Source organism: Varroa destructor, unplaced genomic scaffold (genome assembly GCF_002443255.2).
Source record: "Varroa destructor unplaced genomic scaffold, Vdes_3.0 BEIS01000004.1, whole genome shotgun sequence".
Classification (NCBI taxonomy): Eukaryota; Metazoa; Arthropoda; class Arachnida; order Mesostigmata; family Varroidae; genus Varroa; species Varroa destructor.
This window is the reverse complement of record NW_019211457.1, coordinates 29,321,055-29,341,510: the sequence shown is the minus strand read 5'-3', so window position 1 is coordinate 29,341,510 and position 20,456 is coordinate 29,321,055. Positions and strand designations below refer to the sequence as shown.

General features: G+C 41.3%; 1 protein-coding gene across 2 annotated transcripts in view; it reads right to left on the bottom strand.

Annotated features, from left to right (window-relative positions):
- Window positions 1–546: 546 nt before the first annotated feature.
- LOC111250397 (guanylate cyclase 32E-like) overlaps window positions 547–20,456 on the bottom strand; it is a 48,224-nt gene continuing 28,314 nt past the window's right edge. For both annotated transcript variants that reach the window (XM_022805603.2, XM_086986921.1), the window contains 12 exons: window positions 20,208–20,380; window positions 19,340–19,439; window positions 16,638–16,981; window positions 15,306–15,497; window positions 14,845–14,949; window positions 12,776–13,007; window positions 11,130–11,279; window positions 7,817–7,997; window positions 6,068–6,242; window positions 5,325–5,555; window positions 4,186–4,384; window positions 547–3,676 (listed from right to left, as the gene is read on the bottom strand). In XM_022805603.2, coding sequence (XP_022661338.1) covers window positions 3,159–3,676; window positions 4,186–4,384; window positions 5,325–5,555; window positions 6,068–6,242; window positions 7,817–7,997; window positions 11,130–11,279; window positions 12,776–13,007; window positions 14,845–14,949; window positions 15,306–15,497; window positions 16,638–16,981; window positions 19,340–19,439; window positions 20,208–20,380 — 2,600 coding nt within the window. In that variant the 3' untranslated portion in view covers window positions 547–3,158. The remainder of the gene's footprint in view (window positions 3,677–4,185; window positions 4,385–5,324; window positions 5,556–6,067; window positions 6,243–7,816; window positions 7,998–11,129; window positions 11,280–12,775; window positions 13,008–14,844; window positions 14,950–15,305; window positions 15,498–16,637; window positions 16,982–19,339; window positions 19,440–20,207; window positions 20,381–20,456) is intronic.

Sequence of the window (20,456 nt, the reverse complement as noted above, 5' to 3'; positions counted from 1 at the left end):
TTTCTAGCTTGATTTTGTTGGACAAGTACCGTATCGTATTTGTTACGGTTATCTATCCTCGTCACTATAACGTGTCATACTAGTGACACTAACCACAAGGAGCATCTACCTAGAAAATCTTCCCTCTGCCCTTGTATACGATAACAATGTCTGAAATAGATTTTATCTCGTCGGTGTTCATCACGGTAAAAATCTGCGCCACTAAAACAGCTGGTCGAAAGTATTAAAATAATATGGTAATAAATACAAAAAAAAACACGACGTATACCTATCATGTATGTATACAGCTCCAGTATTGTATGTTGTTTGTATAAATTCGTATGAGGTACGCAATGAGCTTCAAATCACTTGATAAGTGAACGCTCAAGATAGTTCTTCACTTGAACTATATTCGAAAACTTAGTAGAGTGGGCGCACCGTTAGTCATTAGGACATTATCTGTGAGAAGATGCAAGTCAAGAGACAATTTAGTATATATGCAATTTTAATATTTCTTTATATAATTAGTTTGTTTGCTCAAGTTAGTTTGATTTGGACTTGTAGTATATGTTACGTTATTTGTAGAAGGTGATTTTATAGAGTAGTTTCAATTATCTGTTACGATATTGCAGCAAAGAGCATTTGCACAAATCTCTGAGATTTACAAAAAAAAAAAAAAAACATAATATGCCGTTTTCAGAAAATGGCTGCGATCGACCGATGTATGACATTCGAGAGCAACTTGTTAATCTTTGTATCGTTGTTTTTAATTACTGTTATTACTTATCATGTTCGATTAGAAACTTTAAGATCGTCTTTATTCTATTACAGGTATACACAGTGTTCAACTTATCGGATCGCCCAGCTACTTGATAATACCTTGGGCTGGTATTCTATTCTGATCTCTTTTTCGGGGCACGAAGTAATCCTCGATTGATACAACGTTGTCCATAGCGCAATTTCTAACTATTCTAAAGGATAAACACAAGTTCTATTTCAGGTTAACGGGTTGTTCCAACACCATTGTAAAAGCAGGCGACGGCAATTTTCAAGATAGCGCTTTTATCGATCAGATGATCGTAGATGCCCATGTTTATATATCCAAACCCTTCAATAATGCAACGCCTAAATGTTTACATGGTGGTGGTGTTACTTTGGTGTTATTCAGATTCTGGATCCACTGAGGACGGAAGAGGATTACTTCTTCTGTTTATACGTCCTAGTTAAAAGGCTAACGAGTAGCAGCGAACGCTGCCTTATTAGGCTCAGCTGCTCCATAAATGCTCAAATCATGCTTTTTTTGCATGCAAATTTATGCTTCGTTAAAACAAACTGGTCCAAAAAACATGATATTGACTCAATGAAATGAATACGAGCGGTTGAGGACACTTGAAAAACAGCGGACTTACCTTGCTCAATACCGAACTGAGCTGTTCTAGTTTGGGCTTGTTACAAGATAAATTTCGTTACTTTAAGACTAACCTAGCGCATATGTCACGTCCGGACCGTACGTTCGCCTACCCTATTTGTTAAAATGGACCCGGTTATGTGATCTATTGCATGCCGACCTTACACCGTCTGACCTTCACGAGGCTAAACTACAACCTACTGTGAATTGATTCCTTCCTCAAGATGCCAGTTCAGGATCCGGTTAATGTCTATCCACGCTTGTTTCCACCGTCGAACTACAGAGCTGTAGCAAAACCCAAAAAGCATTCGTATTCCGGATTCTAATAGACATATATGTAGCAAATATGAGCATAGGTAAATGGTTAGTCATGTGTTCGGTTGAAACGGAAAGAAAACAGGAGCGGATGCGTTTCAAGGTTGATCAGGTTCATTGATAGCAAAATGTTTGACGCAAATCAGCAGACAGCTTGTCTCATACGGAAGTTACATTCCACTCATTCAGTCAGTGTATACACGAGTGTGCCCCTTGGCTTTCGTAGCTATGTCAGTGTGAAAAAACGAAAAGAAAATCCATAGTTGCAGATCGGTCGAAAGTAGGCTTTCGACATTGGCCCTTAGGTCATACAAATGCAGTCGCTCAGTCGATCGTGTCGTATTTGTTCCACAGTGGCTTGACATAGAACTGATCATCAATACCGGTGTTCCATCTTAGTGTTATCGCGGCATGAAATCCACAATTATTTTTTTCCTGTAGGCGGACTTTGCGTTTCGAACTACACCACTACTTTACTTATTATCATACAAGTCCACTCCTACTAACAACCTTTAGGCAGTTTCCGTTTCAGGCAAAATTCAACACCCTTTTTCCTCTGGATCATTCTGCTTCCATCGGGAACACACGATTTCATTAAGACGCACATCGATCTACTAGTTTAGAGATTTTCGTGATTTGGCCGAAAAGGCCTATGTCGGCTTTTTAGGACCTTTCTCTTCGGCGTTCGGAAAGCGAGCTGTCGGCCTGAAGTTTATTCTTCTCCGATTTAGCTTAATACAGTTCTGTTTCATCGTATCGCTGATTTTTTGTCACTTCATTCCAATAAATTGTATTTTCGTCGCCGTTCTGCTGCACCTCGTTTTGAAACTCCACCCTCAAGATGAGTCTGGATCTCACCTCCAGACTAGAGATCTCAAGTTCAAATTACAGCCGATCGCGAGAACTATTCTGGACGGATGCCCATTGCGAAAATCGTCATTGTTCCCTGTTACTAATTTCATTTTTGTTGCCATTTTTCAAGCATTGTAGTTTCTAAACGCGCCGTGTCTTTGAGCGAAAGCTTGATTCTATTGTTAACTGGCGGAACTACGAGAAAGAAACAAGTTTTCATGCGATTTTCCTATTATCGCAAAGAGTAGCGACCGCCGATGTGTTTTTGAGTTAGAACCTTGGGAACACTAGATCGGTTACTCTGTTCCTTCGTGGCATAAGTGATCGTAGACCAAACATTCAAATGAAAACTAACAAACGTATCGAACGCATGCAAGCACGATAAAATTATATGCAGATACAAGAATAATTTAGAATTCGGATAAAATGGTAATATCAGTCCTTATACCGTGGGCACAGTGCAGCCGACTTCCGGTATTGCAAGCTTTATCCTTGCATTTATGTACACGCTATTGCTTATACTGTCAACAATTTGACTAGTTTCCACTTTTGTACGCTTCTTCTTATAACTTCGACCTGCATCTCCTCTCTCTAGCGTTACTCCCTAACGGAAAAAAGGTAACCGTCCTCCACCGGTACTGCAGGTCCTTGTGGCGTGCTGAAGCGTAGTCGACTTCGCCGATGCCACGGGTGATGACAGCCACGTCGTCGTGAGCGAGTTTGATCGCAGGTGCCCGGTTAAATTGCGAGTACTTAATGTGACGGGCTGAAGAAATTGGGCTGAAAAGCTGGCATAGTGACCCGAATTTCCAACTGAAGCCGAGGGTGTGATGGCTGGCGTAATGGTTGGTTGAACTGATGCGCCGGCGTGGTTCTGTTCGCACAAATGATTATTGCTACTGCTACTACTACTACTACTACTGCTGCTGCTGCTGCTGCTGCTGCTGCTGCTGCTGCTGCTGCTGCCGCCGCCGCCGCCGCCGCCGTTTGCCTTACCAAGCAGCCAGTATGTCCGCATTTCGCCTTTGCCTTTGATCATGGTCAGCCCACGCTCCTCGAGGCGGAATCCACCCGACTTCTCCAAAAGCTTTTTGCACGTCTCGCTGATATGTATGCGAAGAGCTGTAAATGAAAGGTCGCGGGCTAAAATATTTGTAGCAACATAGTGCAGCGACAATTGTTGTAATGCGTGTTTTTCTCAAGTAAATAGTTCGGTTTAGCGTTTGTTGAGCGGACTGGAGGATAATCCATTTTTGGCCTTTTACTATGTTTGTTTGTGTATGTCCATAATAAATATGTATCAACTTTCCCTTTTGTATATTGCACTAAAGCTATAGAAATCTCTTGGATATTTTAAGATCGATTGATCAACTGATGTCTAAGTATGATACCTTAATGAATGTTTTGGCGGAATGATAATTAAACATTTCGCTTCAAGAAAACCACTTGTTCTCTAAGCCGTAATAGAAATCGCTTAAAATTACTTTGTCAGCTTGGAGGGGCTATAGAAACAACGGCCGCACTTTGGTGCCAGTTATCGTTCATAAGTCCGAACAGGGATTAAAGAAGTCTTTACCCAGATTGACTGAGTCAGGCAAACGACACACACACGTAAGAACAGCGGAACTCACGAAGTCCTGTTGACTCCATTCGGGAAGCAGTGTTCACGGTGTCGCCAAACAGGCAGTATCGCGGCATCTTCAGGCCGACGACCCCCGCGACACAGGGTCCGGAATGAATGCCAATACGGAGCATTAACCTTTCGCCCGGCCGATGTGGGATCTCGAAGCCGGCGATCGCCGCTAGCAAATGCAAGGCCATACACGCTACCTAAACCGTCATTGTAATTTACAATAGGATCATTAACAGCCTGCGTACGATCGAGTTGCATTAATTAGACCTCAACTATTATCGACGACATCTACAAGCGTCGCAGCATACAACCAAATAACAATAGATCAAGGCGCTTTTAAGACCCTCTTATTGCTACGGTGACACACTATCTATTATAATAATATACGTGCCTATAAGGCTGGCTGGCTAACAAGCAGATTGAGTATTGATTGTCCTATGACATGCTTGCATATTGCACTTCGACTGGGAATTTTGTTAAGAAGTGATGTTTTATGATTGCTTAGTAAATAGCTAATTAAGCTACGGGTCAAATGGAGGGTTCTTTGGTAATTTCCAATAGGCAAAACATTTAAGTATGCTGAATAAATATTAAAATGTCATTTTATATTAATATTATTCAGCTTATTTGTCTGACGAATCATTCGTCTGCGGTTAATAATTCCCTGCATGCTTGCTTCCGTGCCAAAGGGAAGCGGCTATCCGAAGCAGTAATGTTTAACTTAGGAAGTATCAGACGAAAAAGATTCAGATACTTTAAACTTACTGTCATTAGACTAGACAACTAAACTAGTTGTAATAACAGTAAGTTTAAAGTATCTGAATATATATATATATAACACGTTGATCTGCTATTTCATAAATAAAATGTTCAGTCTTACTATAAGCTTTATTAAATTAAACAGTAATTATGAATGGAGTTTTGAGAGATTCCGTTAGACGTCGTCCCTTAGCAGAATACTTTTCACGAAAGGCGTAGCTCGGCCTCGTTCGGCGACGACGAGTGCTATAGGTTTTATACAGCAGCCGCCTATTATAAATCTAATGATCTAGCATTTTACTAAATTGTCGGTAATCGTTCTTGTGCACTACTTAGCCTCCTGATAACGCTGAAAACGTTAACGGTAAAGGTTCGAACCTGTGCAGCGTGATCGCACGTTTTCAATGGCAGTCCGCTAACGACCATATAAGCGTCTCCAATAGTCTCGACCTTATAGACGTTATAGTTCTCTATGATAGAGTCGAAGCATGTATATAGGCTGTTGAGAAGATTGACGACCTGTAGAGGTGAGGACTGAGCTGACAATTCCGTAAAGCCGACGATATCCGAAAAATAGATGGTCACCAATTCGAAACTTTCCGCTTGCACCTGAGTAGACGGTTGATCAGACAAAATGTTAAGTCGAGTGCCTGCATAGATCAGACTGATCACGATTTCTACCACAGTACTTTTGAGACAAATATTTCGACCCATACATGCCGAAGTGTTTGTCTGTGTCACGTAACCAAGCTCATTTTTGCCCGTGGTTGCCAACTCTGGATTTGTTGTCTGTGATTTGAATTTACTATCTTGAGACTTGGTGATTTTATTGATAGCTTCCAAACAGTTGGCTACTCTCTATATCCTAACTACCTTGTAAAATTCGCAACGATGACGGAGTAATGCGTAGTTCAGTCATTAACTAATAGCGAATGAAAGACCTGTAAGTGTATGGGGATTACCAACATTATGGTCTTCCCAACACAATTTTGGAACGTACAGGTAGACGAAAGCATTTACATAATCACTCTCTGTCCTAACCCATTTTACACCTGTCATTCTTATTACACTTCAAGTAATGTACTGTTTCAGTACAGACATTCTCATCCTTTCACACTTACCGGTTCACCCCGTTTCAGCTGCTCAGCAACTGGCTTAGGCAACATTCGTAGTAAGAGATTTTCGGTCTTCTTCTTCTCTTCAAGAAGCTGATAAGTTCGTTCTTGGACGAGTGATTCGAGATTGTACGCGTACTTCTCCATTATGGCAATCATGTTGTCGAAAATATTCGGTTTCCTAACAGAAAAGACAGAGTTGCAGAGATAATATCGTAGTCGACGACATTCGCCATCGTTGTTTACGAACTGCATTGAAGTTTAGGTGCGGCGAAGTTCTTGTAAGTTAAACCTTAGTCTATATGGTTTCCACGTATTTTCCCTCAGAACGATTTCGTCACGTCGAACATCGTCACTGTTTTGACGGCACACGGAAGCTAATAGAACCATTGTGTGTCAAGTATTTAATAGCATTTCAAAAAGTGTCGTCTGTCCAGTATAGAAATCGTTATAAGAGCACCCACGTGTCATTAGCATTACCCTAACTCTACGTCGTTCATGTTTGTTTAAGGTGTCCTTTAGCTGCGATATATAACACTATTCAATTGACAGTGTAATGAAAAACGGAGAAATAACCTTCGTTGTGCCATTTGTTACACAGCAGATAAACAACTGCATCAGCGAAAATCAGCCTGCGAGATAATGGTTTACATTGGAATCTCAAAACTTTAAACATGATAGTAACACAGAATAGCATGAAGGTCCTGTAACCTGCGTTATTGAATCATGCATTGAACAAGTCTAGCATACGATGTACAGTTAGGGGGCATTTCCTCAGTAATATCTTCTCCCGAACGGGGGAAACAAGATATCGTTAACTAGAGAGGTGCGACATACTGAGATCACAGCCAGGTTACTGCTGGTGCTGGACAGTTGCAGTGGGCAAGCATGCTCAAAAACAAGATACAAAAAAGAACTCTTCTTATGTTAGCGTAATGGTTAATTAGGTGACAAAATAGAAAATTCTGCTAACAGTATAGCATAGGAGGAAGATGGTTGTGTGCGGCTCTATCGCAGAAAGACGGACTCTCGTTTTTAGGATAGAGAACTTTTTCGTTGCGCTTTTGTTCTTCTCAGTCCTTTGCCCACTTAGCGAGCAGTCGTTTATGATACTGAGGGGAAATAATACTATAGGCCAAAGATACTTTTATATATAGACATAAGTGAAAAAGTATACTATTGGCGGGGTAGCCGGGCATAGGTCCGAAATAGAGAAGCATAAATAAGCATCGTAGGAACTATTGTACATAAATTACGAAGAAAAGCCTTGGGCATATCTAAAAATGTTGCTTGTGCTCTGGTTTTAGTTAGGTTGCTATGGGAAAAAATGCGTTCGATTTTGAAGTTCGTTAGGTTGGCAAACCTACGGCGAGACGAATTTATAATACGCAAGCAACATTAGGACAATGTCATTGTCATTGGGGAAACAGACCTATCTATTCTTTGTGTATAATTACATTTGAAATTAAGAAAGAAAGATAAACACATATCCTCAATGTCTGTTATCAATAACTAGGTCATACTATTCATAATAAAGTCAGTACGTAAGACAGTCCAGCAAATATAATTGAGCTTTCAATAAAGCGAAGGTAGACCATAATATGACTATTACTTCCAAGACGTATTTCGCCATTTGTACCATGGCAGGGAAACCTTTGTGGCTCAAGAAAAAGACATCGATCAATTTTTTATGTATATATTACTGCTATTGTTTTTCTAAAAACACGGCAATTCTACGAGTAAAATTCAACCTACAATCCAGCTTGCATTTCTCTGAGGCGAACGTTCACAAAGTGGAAGTCCGGCCGCTGATCGGGATTTTCGTCCCAGCACTCGCGCAGACATTGAACAACATAGTCTGGACAATTCAGCGCCTCCAATGGTGGTCGGGGTGGATGCAGAGGGTCTGGCGGGTTGATCAAAGCGTCGATAATGCCTAGAGGTGATAGATGACGTGGCCCGACACAGGATTTCATCGTGCAGTGGGCAGGAACGCGAAAAGCGACAGAAACGAGTGCATGACGACCCATAATCATCAGCCAGTTAGCAGATGTCTTCGGGTAAATATTAGACAAGCCTCCTACCTAGTGCATTTGTCTAGCTGAGCCCGATAGCAAAAACAAGACAATGGAACTTGTTTAGAAAAATATTGTTAAATTTTGACATGTGTCTTAAGTGTATGTATGCACTAGAAAGAACTCACGTCAATGCCGGTAGTGGGAACGTTATCTACTGATCGCGTTTCTTGCTCCGAAAACTGGTAAAGTCTGTTTTACTCTGTATTTATTAAGCAACGCAGCCGCGTGGATGGCTGTGTTAAGATACATCGGTAAGTTTATGCTTCAAGCAACTGTAATAGAAGCCTATCTCTATTTCGTCATCGTTGATCTACTTCATACAGCCTCATACGTTGATTCATATTTTGGGGGTAGTTGTATTGACTTAAATTCGTTTCCTACCACTGTACAGATAACAGCTATAGTCCGATTGTCCGAAGAACAGAAGATGCATGAAATGAGATTAAAATTCGGTGCTTTATAAATAATTAAAGCTTCTTCATTTAGGCACACGTATTACATGGTATAGAGCATTGGGCAGACTATGAATAGTGACACTGGTTAAAATGCCACGGGAACGCACCTATAGTAGGCAACTAGGCGCATATATAACAACAATACTCATAAAACGAAGACATCTAGGAGGGCAGAGGCCGATGCGGTCTCCGTTCGGTGTTTATCGTAGCCCAATAGAACTTAGTAACTGCAATTGCCCTGCGCGCCTTTCAGCAGAGTCCCTGTTGCATAATCCAGATTGTTGAAGCAGTTTCTCACAGCAAAGACTAATCTGTGACATTAAGATGAGCCTACTGTCTATGGCACACAGTATTTACCTATACTATTCAATTTTATATCTAACTTAGCCATTAAACACGTTTATCGTGCACCGTATTTACCTATGCTATTGTTTGGTTGTTGGATCGTACGGTAAATTAAATCCATAAAGCCATTAAATCTTCACACAACCGTATCGCAATTCTACCTAGTTAATAGGAACGTAGACACAAGTTCGAAAAATCTGAGAGAAGCCTACGGTCAAAGGCCTGTATATGCAATGCCGTCGATTGGGTAATGTCAACGCCCGTTAGACCAATGAGCGTTACGCACTTCTTCGACAATGCCAGGCAGCAAACAGAAATTATTCATTTAATCAAAAAATCACTAGAGCATCGTTGCGCGGGTAACTGTGCAATCAAAAACTGCAGCTTTCTTATTAGTGATGCTGATAATGATATGAACACCAAATTGAGCCAGCTTGAAAAACGTGGCAAAACTATTTTTAAATATCGTTTTTGATTTGGTCAACGAGTGCTGAGAAGTCCTACTGAAAGTGTTCAAAGAGTAAAAAACATCCGTATAGAAACCCATTTTTCGAGCCGCACGATATCCGCTCGATAGCGATTCGTGGCCTCGACTGCAGTGAACTTGCGATGGCGAAGCGCTAAAGACAAACGTTCGAAACAAGCTTTTGGTTTTCTATCTAAAGCTATCTAGTTAGCCTGAAACAGGGAAGTAAGAGCTCCCTGGGAATGTATGTGCAGCTTTTTTTTGTGTAAAATTCAGATGTAGACTACCTGAGTACATTTGTATTCGCCATGCAGTAGCTTCATTGGAAATCGTCAATAAAAACCTCCATTTTAAAAGGTCCTATGTTATGTAAAAGCATTCGCTCAATAGCAACGCTACGTACCATAGCTTCACCCAGTCGCCGAAAAGTCCAACAGCGTGAAACTATGTAACGTCAACGGTCCCAGTAGGGTCAAACGCACAATGAGCAGCGAGCAACGGAACTCTATGACGGGACGTGATGACTGAGGATGAAGACGAACTTTTATCCCCATAGTTCTTTTTCTGTCGGCCGAAATTTTTTCTTACTTTACAACAGCACAGGTCAGTATGTTTTTTACGAAGGCCGGCCAGAAGGGGAGCCATGAGAGCGTACACCTTTCCGACTGCCTGTTAACTTTTCCTTTGGATCGTCTCCGTCTCGGTCTATTACAATACTATAATGTTTAGTAGTTATAGTGTGTAACAAGTAACGTTTCACTGGTGTATTGTATATTTTGTACTATAATTTAATCGTGAAGTGATGAACACAAAAAACCACGGATATTTGGCGAGTGGGACGGACGGCCATTCCATCCGTGTATTCGGGAACTACTGCAAAAGAGTACATCTCAAACATTCGGAAATACGTATAGCACCACTGTATTACTTCGCAAATGACGTTGTCTATACACTGATACGGTGATGTCGGGCACCACAGCCGGCTGGAACGATCTTCACGTTCATAGCTCTAACAAAGGCCGCCAAACTTTAAAAAAGAAACTTTGCTTGCGTCCTTCGTGAAATAGAAGAAGAATAAAAAGAATACTCTAAGAAGGTCTCTTTGCCAGGCAAAGGCCCACATGTGAAACGCGCCTGGAAAACGATGAAGGGTAAGAGTGCCACGTGAGAGAGAGAAAGCTAGATTGTTCTGCACAGCTGGTTTGTCTACCATTTTTCCTACGAATGTACAGTTTGAACTAACAGAAAGCTTAACTGGACAAAGGAGAGGAGGCGTAGACGGAGATTTAGTATGATCTCGGACCAGGTCCAACCGTCAGACGAAGGGCCAGAAGATTGGCCTGGGATACAATGAATCATGCCAACTCAATAGTACGCAGTGCTGTGCTCCAAAGGTATTCAAAGAAAAATGATGTGTAAAACTGCCTCTTGTAGAATGTATAGCTAACTGATGTTTTACCTATCTGTATATGCGTGTGTATTTATCACCGTATTTGTTGCGGGACCTGAGGGCGCTGTGCATTGCATCTGATTCAGTACACTGAAATATAAGGCTCTAACATGAGATTCTAGATGAACACAATGCACATAAAGTAACGATTTAAACTTGAATCAAAGTTCTTTGAAGCTACATCAGAATGCCATCGTTATACGTTAGTCTTCTGAACTACTGTTTCAGATCTTTATAGGGTCTTCTTACATTTCAGATATTATTGAATGCTTACATTTAATGGGTAATGGGTCTGGTCCCCATGGGCCTGCCCGACCAACGATCTCGTAAAGGATGATTGCAAATGAATAGACGTCTCCCTTCTGGGTCCCTCGTGATAGAAGCGATTGTTCGCGTAGGAGCTCTGGAGCCCGCCAAAGAAGACCTACGATATTTTTTACAAAAATATTATACATATTGCCAAACCAAATATAATGCTTGTAATGACAGAAACAATATGATCAAGCGTAGCTGCTGTGACGCTGCTTTCTCTTAGTGACAACTTCATGCCGCCTAAAGCAATGCTTAATGACAAAGCCGAGCCTAAAGCTAGAGATGTTTTTTCTACGTACCGTTCTATAATAATGTATAACCATCTCCGTCTCTCAGTTACGTGCGTTTGCCAATTATAGCAACTTATTGTACACAATCGACTTGCTAATTTTAGCCTTAGTTTTCTATGAATATGGAACAATCCATATATCATTTTGTTGGTCGATAAGTTCACGATTCATATTGTTCGAGTTGGAACATTACTAGTTGAAAAAAAGGCTAAATATCAATGTATGACGAGAAAAACCTGTTAGAAAAACATGGCATCCTGGAGGGTCCTCCTTGAAAGGTTACGGCCTGGGCTGCCGAATGGTTTGGTCATTCAATAAAAAATGGTTAGATCCAAATGTGACTTTTTATATTTTTTTTTGCTCGGTTATTTTTTCATTTTTGTTCTATATGGTTTTAGGACTCTTAGGCGAACGCCGTATAATAACCAGGTCAATATGAAGGCCTTCAGTCTGACATCTGTCGAAACAACAAGGGAAAATATCAAAATAACACAACTAAGGTTGGCACTGTTATTACCACTTGTGACTTTAAGTAATTTTTGAATAAGATAATAACAATAATACTAATAGTGAGAAATATATTTACCTACTACAAAGAGTTTGTAGATTTGGCTTTTATCAACAAAAAATCTACGCTTTTCAGAAAAGCGTAAATTCTTTGTTCGTTCTCTAAATGCATATTCAGGTTGTGGTATTTATTAAAACAAGATAGAGGAGAAATAACGCAAGCAGAAATATCTTAGGCAAAGTTGGACTTCCGTTAAAATTCAAATCTCTGATCTGAGACATAGGCCAATGTTTGACGTTCTTTTTAAATTGTTGCCCTTTTTATTTTTACCCTTTATTATATTTACCTTTTTATACCTTTTATTTTCACCTTATTCTATTATATCGTATGTGTAATTAAGTTCCAAGCTTTCAATAAAAAGGTAGATTTTCTGCATCGACGGTTCCATGTTGAGTAAACTGTACACAAGGTAAAATCATCCCTATGATATATGTGGCTTTAAGAAAAAAGTCTTCGATGTCTAGGTATTTGTAGCGCCACTTAGTCTATGTTAGTTTAAGTATAGAATTAAAAGAATAAGTGGAACAGTAATTTACTTATGAGTACAGGTACTTAGCAACCATTTTCTAGCCATATTGGGAGATCTTCGAGGCGCAAGATGGTCTCTCGAGGTTGTGCTGTTTTTTTAAAAAATAAAAACGATTGCGATTTAGACAAAACCTGACGACGCTGACATCAAATAATATCGGTGTCACACATGAAGACGTATCTCGATATGACCCAACTAAATACATGAGTTAATTAACCCACCTCTATTTCGACGATTCGTGTTTGGCATGTTTTGACCCGACCGAAATTCGTGAAGGCCGAAATCTGTGATTTGCAGCACCCAGCGCGAGTCTACCAAACATTTAGAAGATTTCAGGTTACCATGCGACACAATATCCGAATCGTGGATATAGATCATGCCCTTTAGGAGATCGGCCACAAGTGACGATACAAATATACCGTCCAACGTCAGGTCTTCGTTCTTTAGCACATCCTACGTGTCGTCACACAGGTAAATCATAGATAAACATGAATAAACGGAAGTTAAGAAACGAGTTTTTTCTTAGCTAGGTATGCTGTTTTCATCTAATTAGCCAAGTGCGCCGAAACACTTTTGCACTAGAGTCCCTTTAGAGGAACAAGAATAAGTTCAACTTGATTTACCGCTTCGTTTTTATTAGCGACATCTTGTGTTTAATATACGTATAATAATGCTAACGGAAGAGCTAAACGCCATCACGTGTTGTAGCCGTCCCCTTGTAAAACTTACAAAGCATTTTACTCTTGCGCAAACTTACCTATCAATAAATGATAATCGACACGGCAACCGTGGCAACATCCATATAGACTAGCCTAATCCTACCATATAATGGGCTCAATTGCATTTCTACAGCAAAAAACCGTACCGTACTTCGACACATGGTGCAAACTAAAGTCTGTCACGTTAGGGCTTCTACATGGGACTAAGCTCGTACACAGACCTACAGCCACATAGGCCAAACTCTTGGCCGGAAGATTTAACATAATCGTTCTACATCGGGCGCGAATCGCACAACAGCATCGCAACCCTATACGACGTTGAAGGCGGCAACGGGTTGAGCCAGCAATGCCATAACGTAGACGCTTCATACTTGCAGCTGAATAAGGCGTCGACAACCGCATAATCATGACAATAACGCGCCCTCCTTTCAGTATAAAAGCGTAAAGCTAAACTAAGCCGTCTGGCAGGGCGACGCGGGACAATCACCGCCGTACGACAGCAGAGGCGCAGACAGCTAAAAAAGCTCGGAACACGGTCGTTTGAGCAGTAAGCAAAGTCAACATGAGCAAACACGTCTTACAATACAACATAAGAAGGCACCGAACGTTAGAGCAGCCGCGCAGCACGATGGAACGGCAATGGCCGCGCCAGGGTCTCGCTTAGCGCATAACAGGAAGTGACCGGCCAGCGCAATTTACAACAGCAAACAAAAGCCGAGCCTCCGAACACGGCTGTTATTGACAGAACTTGCATGGTCGCTGGTTGAGAGATGCCGCGGGCGACCAACAACTAGCTGCCCCAGAAGGCAACAGGCGAACCCTCGAACGAAAGGAGGAGCGAGAAAAGCACAAGGAAATTAATATCGGCCCCTCATCCCATTCCATTTTGCGTGCGACACACATGTGCTATGGGGCAAAATCTGCAGTGTGACTTCGTTGCACACGTAAAAAGACAACTAGACGTCTGTACATATTTAGCTTTATTGGTCCGTTGTACTGCTACTTACTGCTTAGCAGCTGCTGCTGCCGCTAGTATGATCTTTGGGCAATTGTACGTATGGACGATCGTTCGGCTACTGAAAAACAGGAAGGAGTAGGCCTATAGGAGACAGCAGAGATGAAGCACCACAAGCTAACTTGATTCATCACTGATATGCACAACGCGAACTGTTTAAAGCTTGCACCCAACAACACGGAAAGTACTAGATTTCCATAAGTTCCTTTATCAAGATAATTGTCATTTACGAGCCCATTTGAAGTGTATATGCTCGACATTCACTTGAGCTGGTTCTTGAACTTTTGCAAGCCGTTTAGTTTACGATAATTCAGACACGAGCTTCGTGTCGCTCTGCAAAAAGGACTCGTTTCCGTTCTATGCATTCGATACGGATATCTTCCGTTTCAGTTAATTTTCAACAGAAGTACTTTGAAGGTCCCCACAGGATGTTGACATGGAAACTATACGATAAATTGTCTAAGTCTCGTTGATATAATGGAATATTCGTTCAAATTAGGTCACATGTTAAGGCACAGTACAATGATAGGTTCAGCTGTTGCTGTTTCGTACGTACCTCAAGCGACCCCCTGGCGCAGTACAAGGTAAAAATGCAGATGTTTGGCGGGTCGACGCAGGCTCCAATAAAGGGATTGACGTTTTCGTGGCGCATCTCGCGCATCTGGTGGTTAAAGATACAAGCAGTGGTTAAAACTCAGAAACAATTTTACTACTTTAACATTTACTTGAAGACCTTTCTGACTTCACAGGAAGCAAACAGCGAATGTCATTGTCAACTTTCCACGTGCCAATAGGCCTGTTTCTCCGGCACTAGGCTAGAACCGATTCGAGCAAATGAAAACCTGCAGAACTGTATCCGATTGTTTACGCCCATATGTTACTCTGTCAAATGGCGCATGCAAAACACGGGTTGTCAGACAAGCTCCTAAAAAATTCAATCCTACCGAACCGCAAACGTATCGAAGCTACTGCTATATGTCTTAGTACACTAGCACCGCAGTTTAACGGATACGTTACCTGAATGAGCTCTTTTCGAATGCTCCTTGTAAGGTCGATACTCTTCTTATAAATGGGCTTGATGAAAACCATATTTCCCTTGTAGAAGCATACACGAGAACAGCCTCCATCGGCATCCGTTGGCTCGTAGGAATCTTCATCCGGACAGATGCCTGTCGGTAAGCTTGCTGGGGATTCGCTAGCAAATATAGTCTGCCAGGCAGCACAACGAGATATTAATAAGTGCTATAATACAAATGACAATTTACGTCAAAGACCTGATCAGTCCTATTACTCTGTTCACGCTTAAGTAGCAGCAAGCTACTTGCTCTACTTGACCTCGAACTATTTGCTTAGTTAGTTCATAAAAGCTAGATATTATACTAGAAACCTAACACAATCCCTCTATTTCGAACAATTCGAAATAACCTACTCCAGAGACGGAATTGAAAACGCTGCCTTATTTGCGCTGTTGTGCGGTCTATCTGATGCCTTTATTTACAAACCATCGTTTTGTCAACCTCTTACGATTTGAAGGCTACATAGAAGACGTAGCAATTCCAAATAGAGATAACTGCGCAATCTGTTTCACGGTCGCAAAGCGATAATGCCATTCGATTTTAGCGAGTCGTCCGGGCGTTCAGACAACGCTTCCTGCTGGCACTAATCGAACGCGTTCTAGTGATGTTCTGTTGAGAGATAATTTATTCTTTCATGAAGAAAGAGGACTCTCAGAGCAGCAGCTGCAGGTCGGCCAACAGCGTGCGGAACATACGGTGCGTGATCTAAGAAGACCTATGTTCTTGACGTGCTAGACGGGATAAAAAAAGCACAAGGCACACAAACTAGACGGGCCGACGCTACGTACTCTACCAGTCCTTGAGACTATGCTGATGAACAAATAAAAGCCATATGGCTCGAATATCGCTAAGAAGTAGGCTCAATTTGTCCCTCCTGCGACGCGAATTCGCTCAGGTAAAGAAACCAAGCGACAACGTCGGTGCAGTGACATGGACAATGTTTTTGTTCTCTTATGAGACATCGTTTAGTGGCCATACGAAATAGAATAACCGAATCCATCGTGACGTGCATACTGTTGGCTGATAGTTTCTGCTACCATAAGCCTGCTGTGGCAAATGATGAAGAGAACGGAAATCCTCCCTCGGTGCTAGGAGGGCGCGAAATGCTAATCCCCATACATTCGTATCAGTTAATATTGGGCAACTGAAAACCTGACCCAATCGGTAAAACACATTGAGATACATTCTGTTTTAATATACAACAAACACAATAAAGTATATGCTCACATAGATACAGGGATCGTTTTTGTTTTTGAATGTTAATCACACTTACAGCTCGAGGGTTCGTCGATGGGGGAGTGGTCCTGTTGCAGTTCGGGAGCGAAGTCGCTCTTGAAATGCCGTTTTGACGCTGTTGTGATGCGTAGTTGCTGGGCTGCTGTCGCTGGGGGTAGCCCAAATGGTTTCCACTGGCGCTTTCCCGCTGAGGATGCTGCTGCTGAAGGTGCTGCGGCTGATGCTGATACTGAAGATGTGGTAGGGACAGGACGTCTCGGATATCGATTTTCCAGAGTAACTTTGCCAACCGATATTCGTAACGGTAGTGGCGTGCCAGCGCCAGACATCCGGCAAGTACAATCGATATGCACGAAGTGATGACTAGAACACCGCGCCAGTCTATAGATACATACATTTTAAGGAAAAAAAAAAATAATGCCAATATTTACTGGCCGCATTAACTAGCATTAGAAGTGCTGTCACAGTCGACGCACGGGTGAGCGACGGGAAAAAAGTACGAAATATCACTATGACGAAACGACGACACAGCACTCACGTACCAGAAAGGCTCGTGAATCATGCTACTATGATAGAAGTTATATGCCTATAGGCCAGTGTGGGACCTAAGCAAGATATAGTCCTGAAAATGCACTACATAATCAGAAGATTTGTTTAAGCTTGTCAAAAAACTTGTTCGACTACTTAGCGCGACTAACACTCTATCAGCACGCCGTGCAAACAATTCATAGTCATATTAATGACGCGCGGACTCGTTGATGAAAAACAGTCGAGTTCAATCTCGATCCGCTAAGTTTATTAGTGCATTATGCTACGACAAACGAGAACTTGCTTAGATATCAGCATAATAAACATCGGAATAAACAGGAACATCTTTTTTTGACGATTCTTTGTGATTCTACCTCGGTAGAAGTAGTGGAAGTTGAGTAACGTTCATAGAGTCCCGTGCTTGACCAGTTGTATTGTTAGAAACGGAACTTGTGTTACATAGACAAGGCTGTATTGTATTGTAGTCACTTGCCATCTGTCCAGAGTATCAATAGTAATGAAATCACCGTAAGACGGCAGTGTTTGTCCACTACAGCAGAAATTGCTTCAGCTGGATTCGTACTTGGTAAGTTACAGTCAATCGTACTTGTAAGTAAGTACTTGTTAGGAATGGCAAAAGGTAATCAATTAGAGATGAACAATGCCTTTACGAAGGTTAACCCTCTTTGCCTGTTTAATTTTCTCATGTTTTAATAAAGGGCCGCAGAGAAATTATCTTCATTTAAAGATCTTCTCAAGTAGGCCCATTATCTTAGAAAACCTTAGAACGGTGGTCGCTTTGAGCGCAGGTGCCTATGGTGGGATTGCTCAAGAAGACGCTTCCTTGCACCACCTGCTACACCGATAAGGACCGTCAAGGACCACAAAATAATTAGAAACGCCAAAATTACATCACCTCACCAGTCCGCCACAAAGACGAATTGTCGGCCCAATGAATTACCTTGCATTGACAGCAAAATTAGTCCCCAGGCACCGTCAAATGAAGCTACAAGTGCATCTGAAATGATTCATAATTAATTATAGCAGTTTTCAATGGACATTTTAGTGAATTGCTAACCCAGGGACAATAGAAGCTCCAATAATAATGACTATAGAATTATTCAAGGGTAATGCCAGACATGCAAGCAAAGTTCGAAACCCCCCTAGCATTTTTTTCTTTTGTACAGCCAGTCGAAACAGTGGACAGTATCGATTGCCAGCGCTGCCCAAAATATGAGCCACTAAAGAAATTCGGCCTAGTTAGAAAAGTGTATAAGAGAGGAACTTTAACTTGAAGAAAATAATATATTTTAGCAGAAATTTGCAAAAGTCTATTACAAATCTATTAATTATTTAAATTAAAACAAATTAATATTAAAATTTTGAGTAAATTGGCAAGATATCTGTAGATTTGTTTCACTAACGGATTATTTTACCGGATTTCGAAGCGAAACGGTGAATCGTATTATACAAAATAACACGGGGTTGAAAGTCGACGTCCAAAACACTTTGGAAGTTCTAGTTAGCTCTAATAATTGCGCTCGTATAGAAAATATGAACGTATGCAACACCGACAACAGGTGGCTGTTAGTAGCAACGACCCGGGTATGCATCGGGTTGCTATCCTGATCGAATCTGTTATTGCTACGTTTTATCATGATACAATAAATAGTCACTTTCTGATTGGTCAGATCTTTTCCAAGATGTCAAAACCTCGTCTCGCGGTACAACGCGTCACGTTTTGATAATTTACCATGGCAGTATGAAACTTCAGTCAGGATCTTCTAGTTTCTAATCAAGAGGAAGCCTACTCCTCTTAAATTACTTTTGCAGAATTAATAAGTCAGTATAAAACAGTAGGTGTGCTAAAGTATTCAAAAGACGTTAAATAGGGAGAAAATACATGTTCTTCCTACAGATTTAATTGTGTCATTCGACTACATTTCATATGAAGCCTAAAAGCTCTTGTTTAAATAAATATTCCCTTTTTCGAGCGTCTAAAGTGGCAAACTAAAAAAGCTACATGAGAGCACCATGGTGTACGAGTGTGCTATGATAGTCCCTATAGACATAACCCTATCACCCAATAGAGATCGCTTCTAAATCGATGTCAATAGTAAATATGGAGTAAAAAATCCTCCAGGAGTATGAGGTTCGTATTTCGCCTCCAAACGCGCTGCAATAGCAGTTTATCGGAATTTTATTTATTACCTTTATCGGAAATGCACTTTTCTTTGAAGAATCCGCAACGCGGTTCGCTCAGTGGGGGTCGTCCTCCGAGCCACGCCAGCTCGCTTTCTAACTGGAAGATCTGTAAACGTAAGACAATGTTATATATACGACTATATCGTTCAATAACGCATAGCTGTTTGTACTTTCTGAGCGGAGCAGCATCACGTATCACGGCTAAATACATTCGTTCATGCAATTTGTATGGGCAACTTTTTCAAAAGCACGCGGGCTGGTCTGCACGACAGTGTGTCGATGTCTTGAAAAAACACGGCGTCTCGATACGCTTTCTTTGTTAAGAAAATAATGGCCATTCTTAATTATTGCTACTCGTTTCTGTTTTTCATTTGTTAACTTGCTGTTATTAAGCCATTGAAAAGCTCTGGATTTGCCTGCAGTAGTTTTGTTCAGATCACCGGGCCATAGTCTGAGTTCGAACCTAAAAGACGGCTACCAGTAAAAAACGCCATCGTCAGCGTTCCTTATTTGTTTATCGCAGTGTCAGAAAGCTGACGAAATCGCTTGGGATAGATGTGGCAGGTGCTTTGAGTCTTCGAGCGAGATATGACCCTCGAAAATACCTGGCAAAACTAAAAAGGGCATCTTTCATTATCAGCAAACAAAGACCGGGCAAAGAGAAGTGCCATATGAAAATGCCGTTACTGTCATAATAGTCTGGTACGTTTAGTTACTCTAATTTGCTGGAGAGCCCTAAGGCTAGTCAGGTAACCATCAAAAGTTAGTCTACTATCCACTAGCCGGTCCTTCATTACCCTGTGATCTAATTCTAACTATGACGACGATCACCTAAAACGAAACGATGCAGAAAGGCGTCTAGAAACCTACTTACAGGTAGTAGTTCTCCACCATTAGTGCCGTTCGACGAGCCGGCATCCGTAGGAGCTATGGAAAACCTTCCAACAGGCGAGAGATGTTCATCGGACGCGTTGGCGAAACCAAGAACCGTATAATTTCCTTCTGAATCACCGTTCTCGTCGACTTGGATATCGAAGCCCATTACACCTGATACGTGTCGATGACAATATGAATATAGAAAAACATACAAACAGCACTTATAGCTGACTTCATTGATCATGTT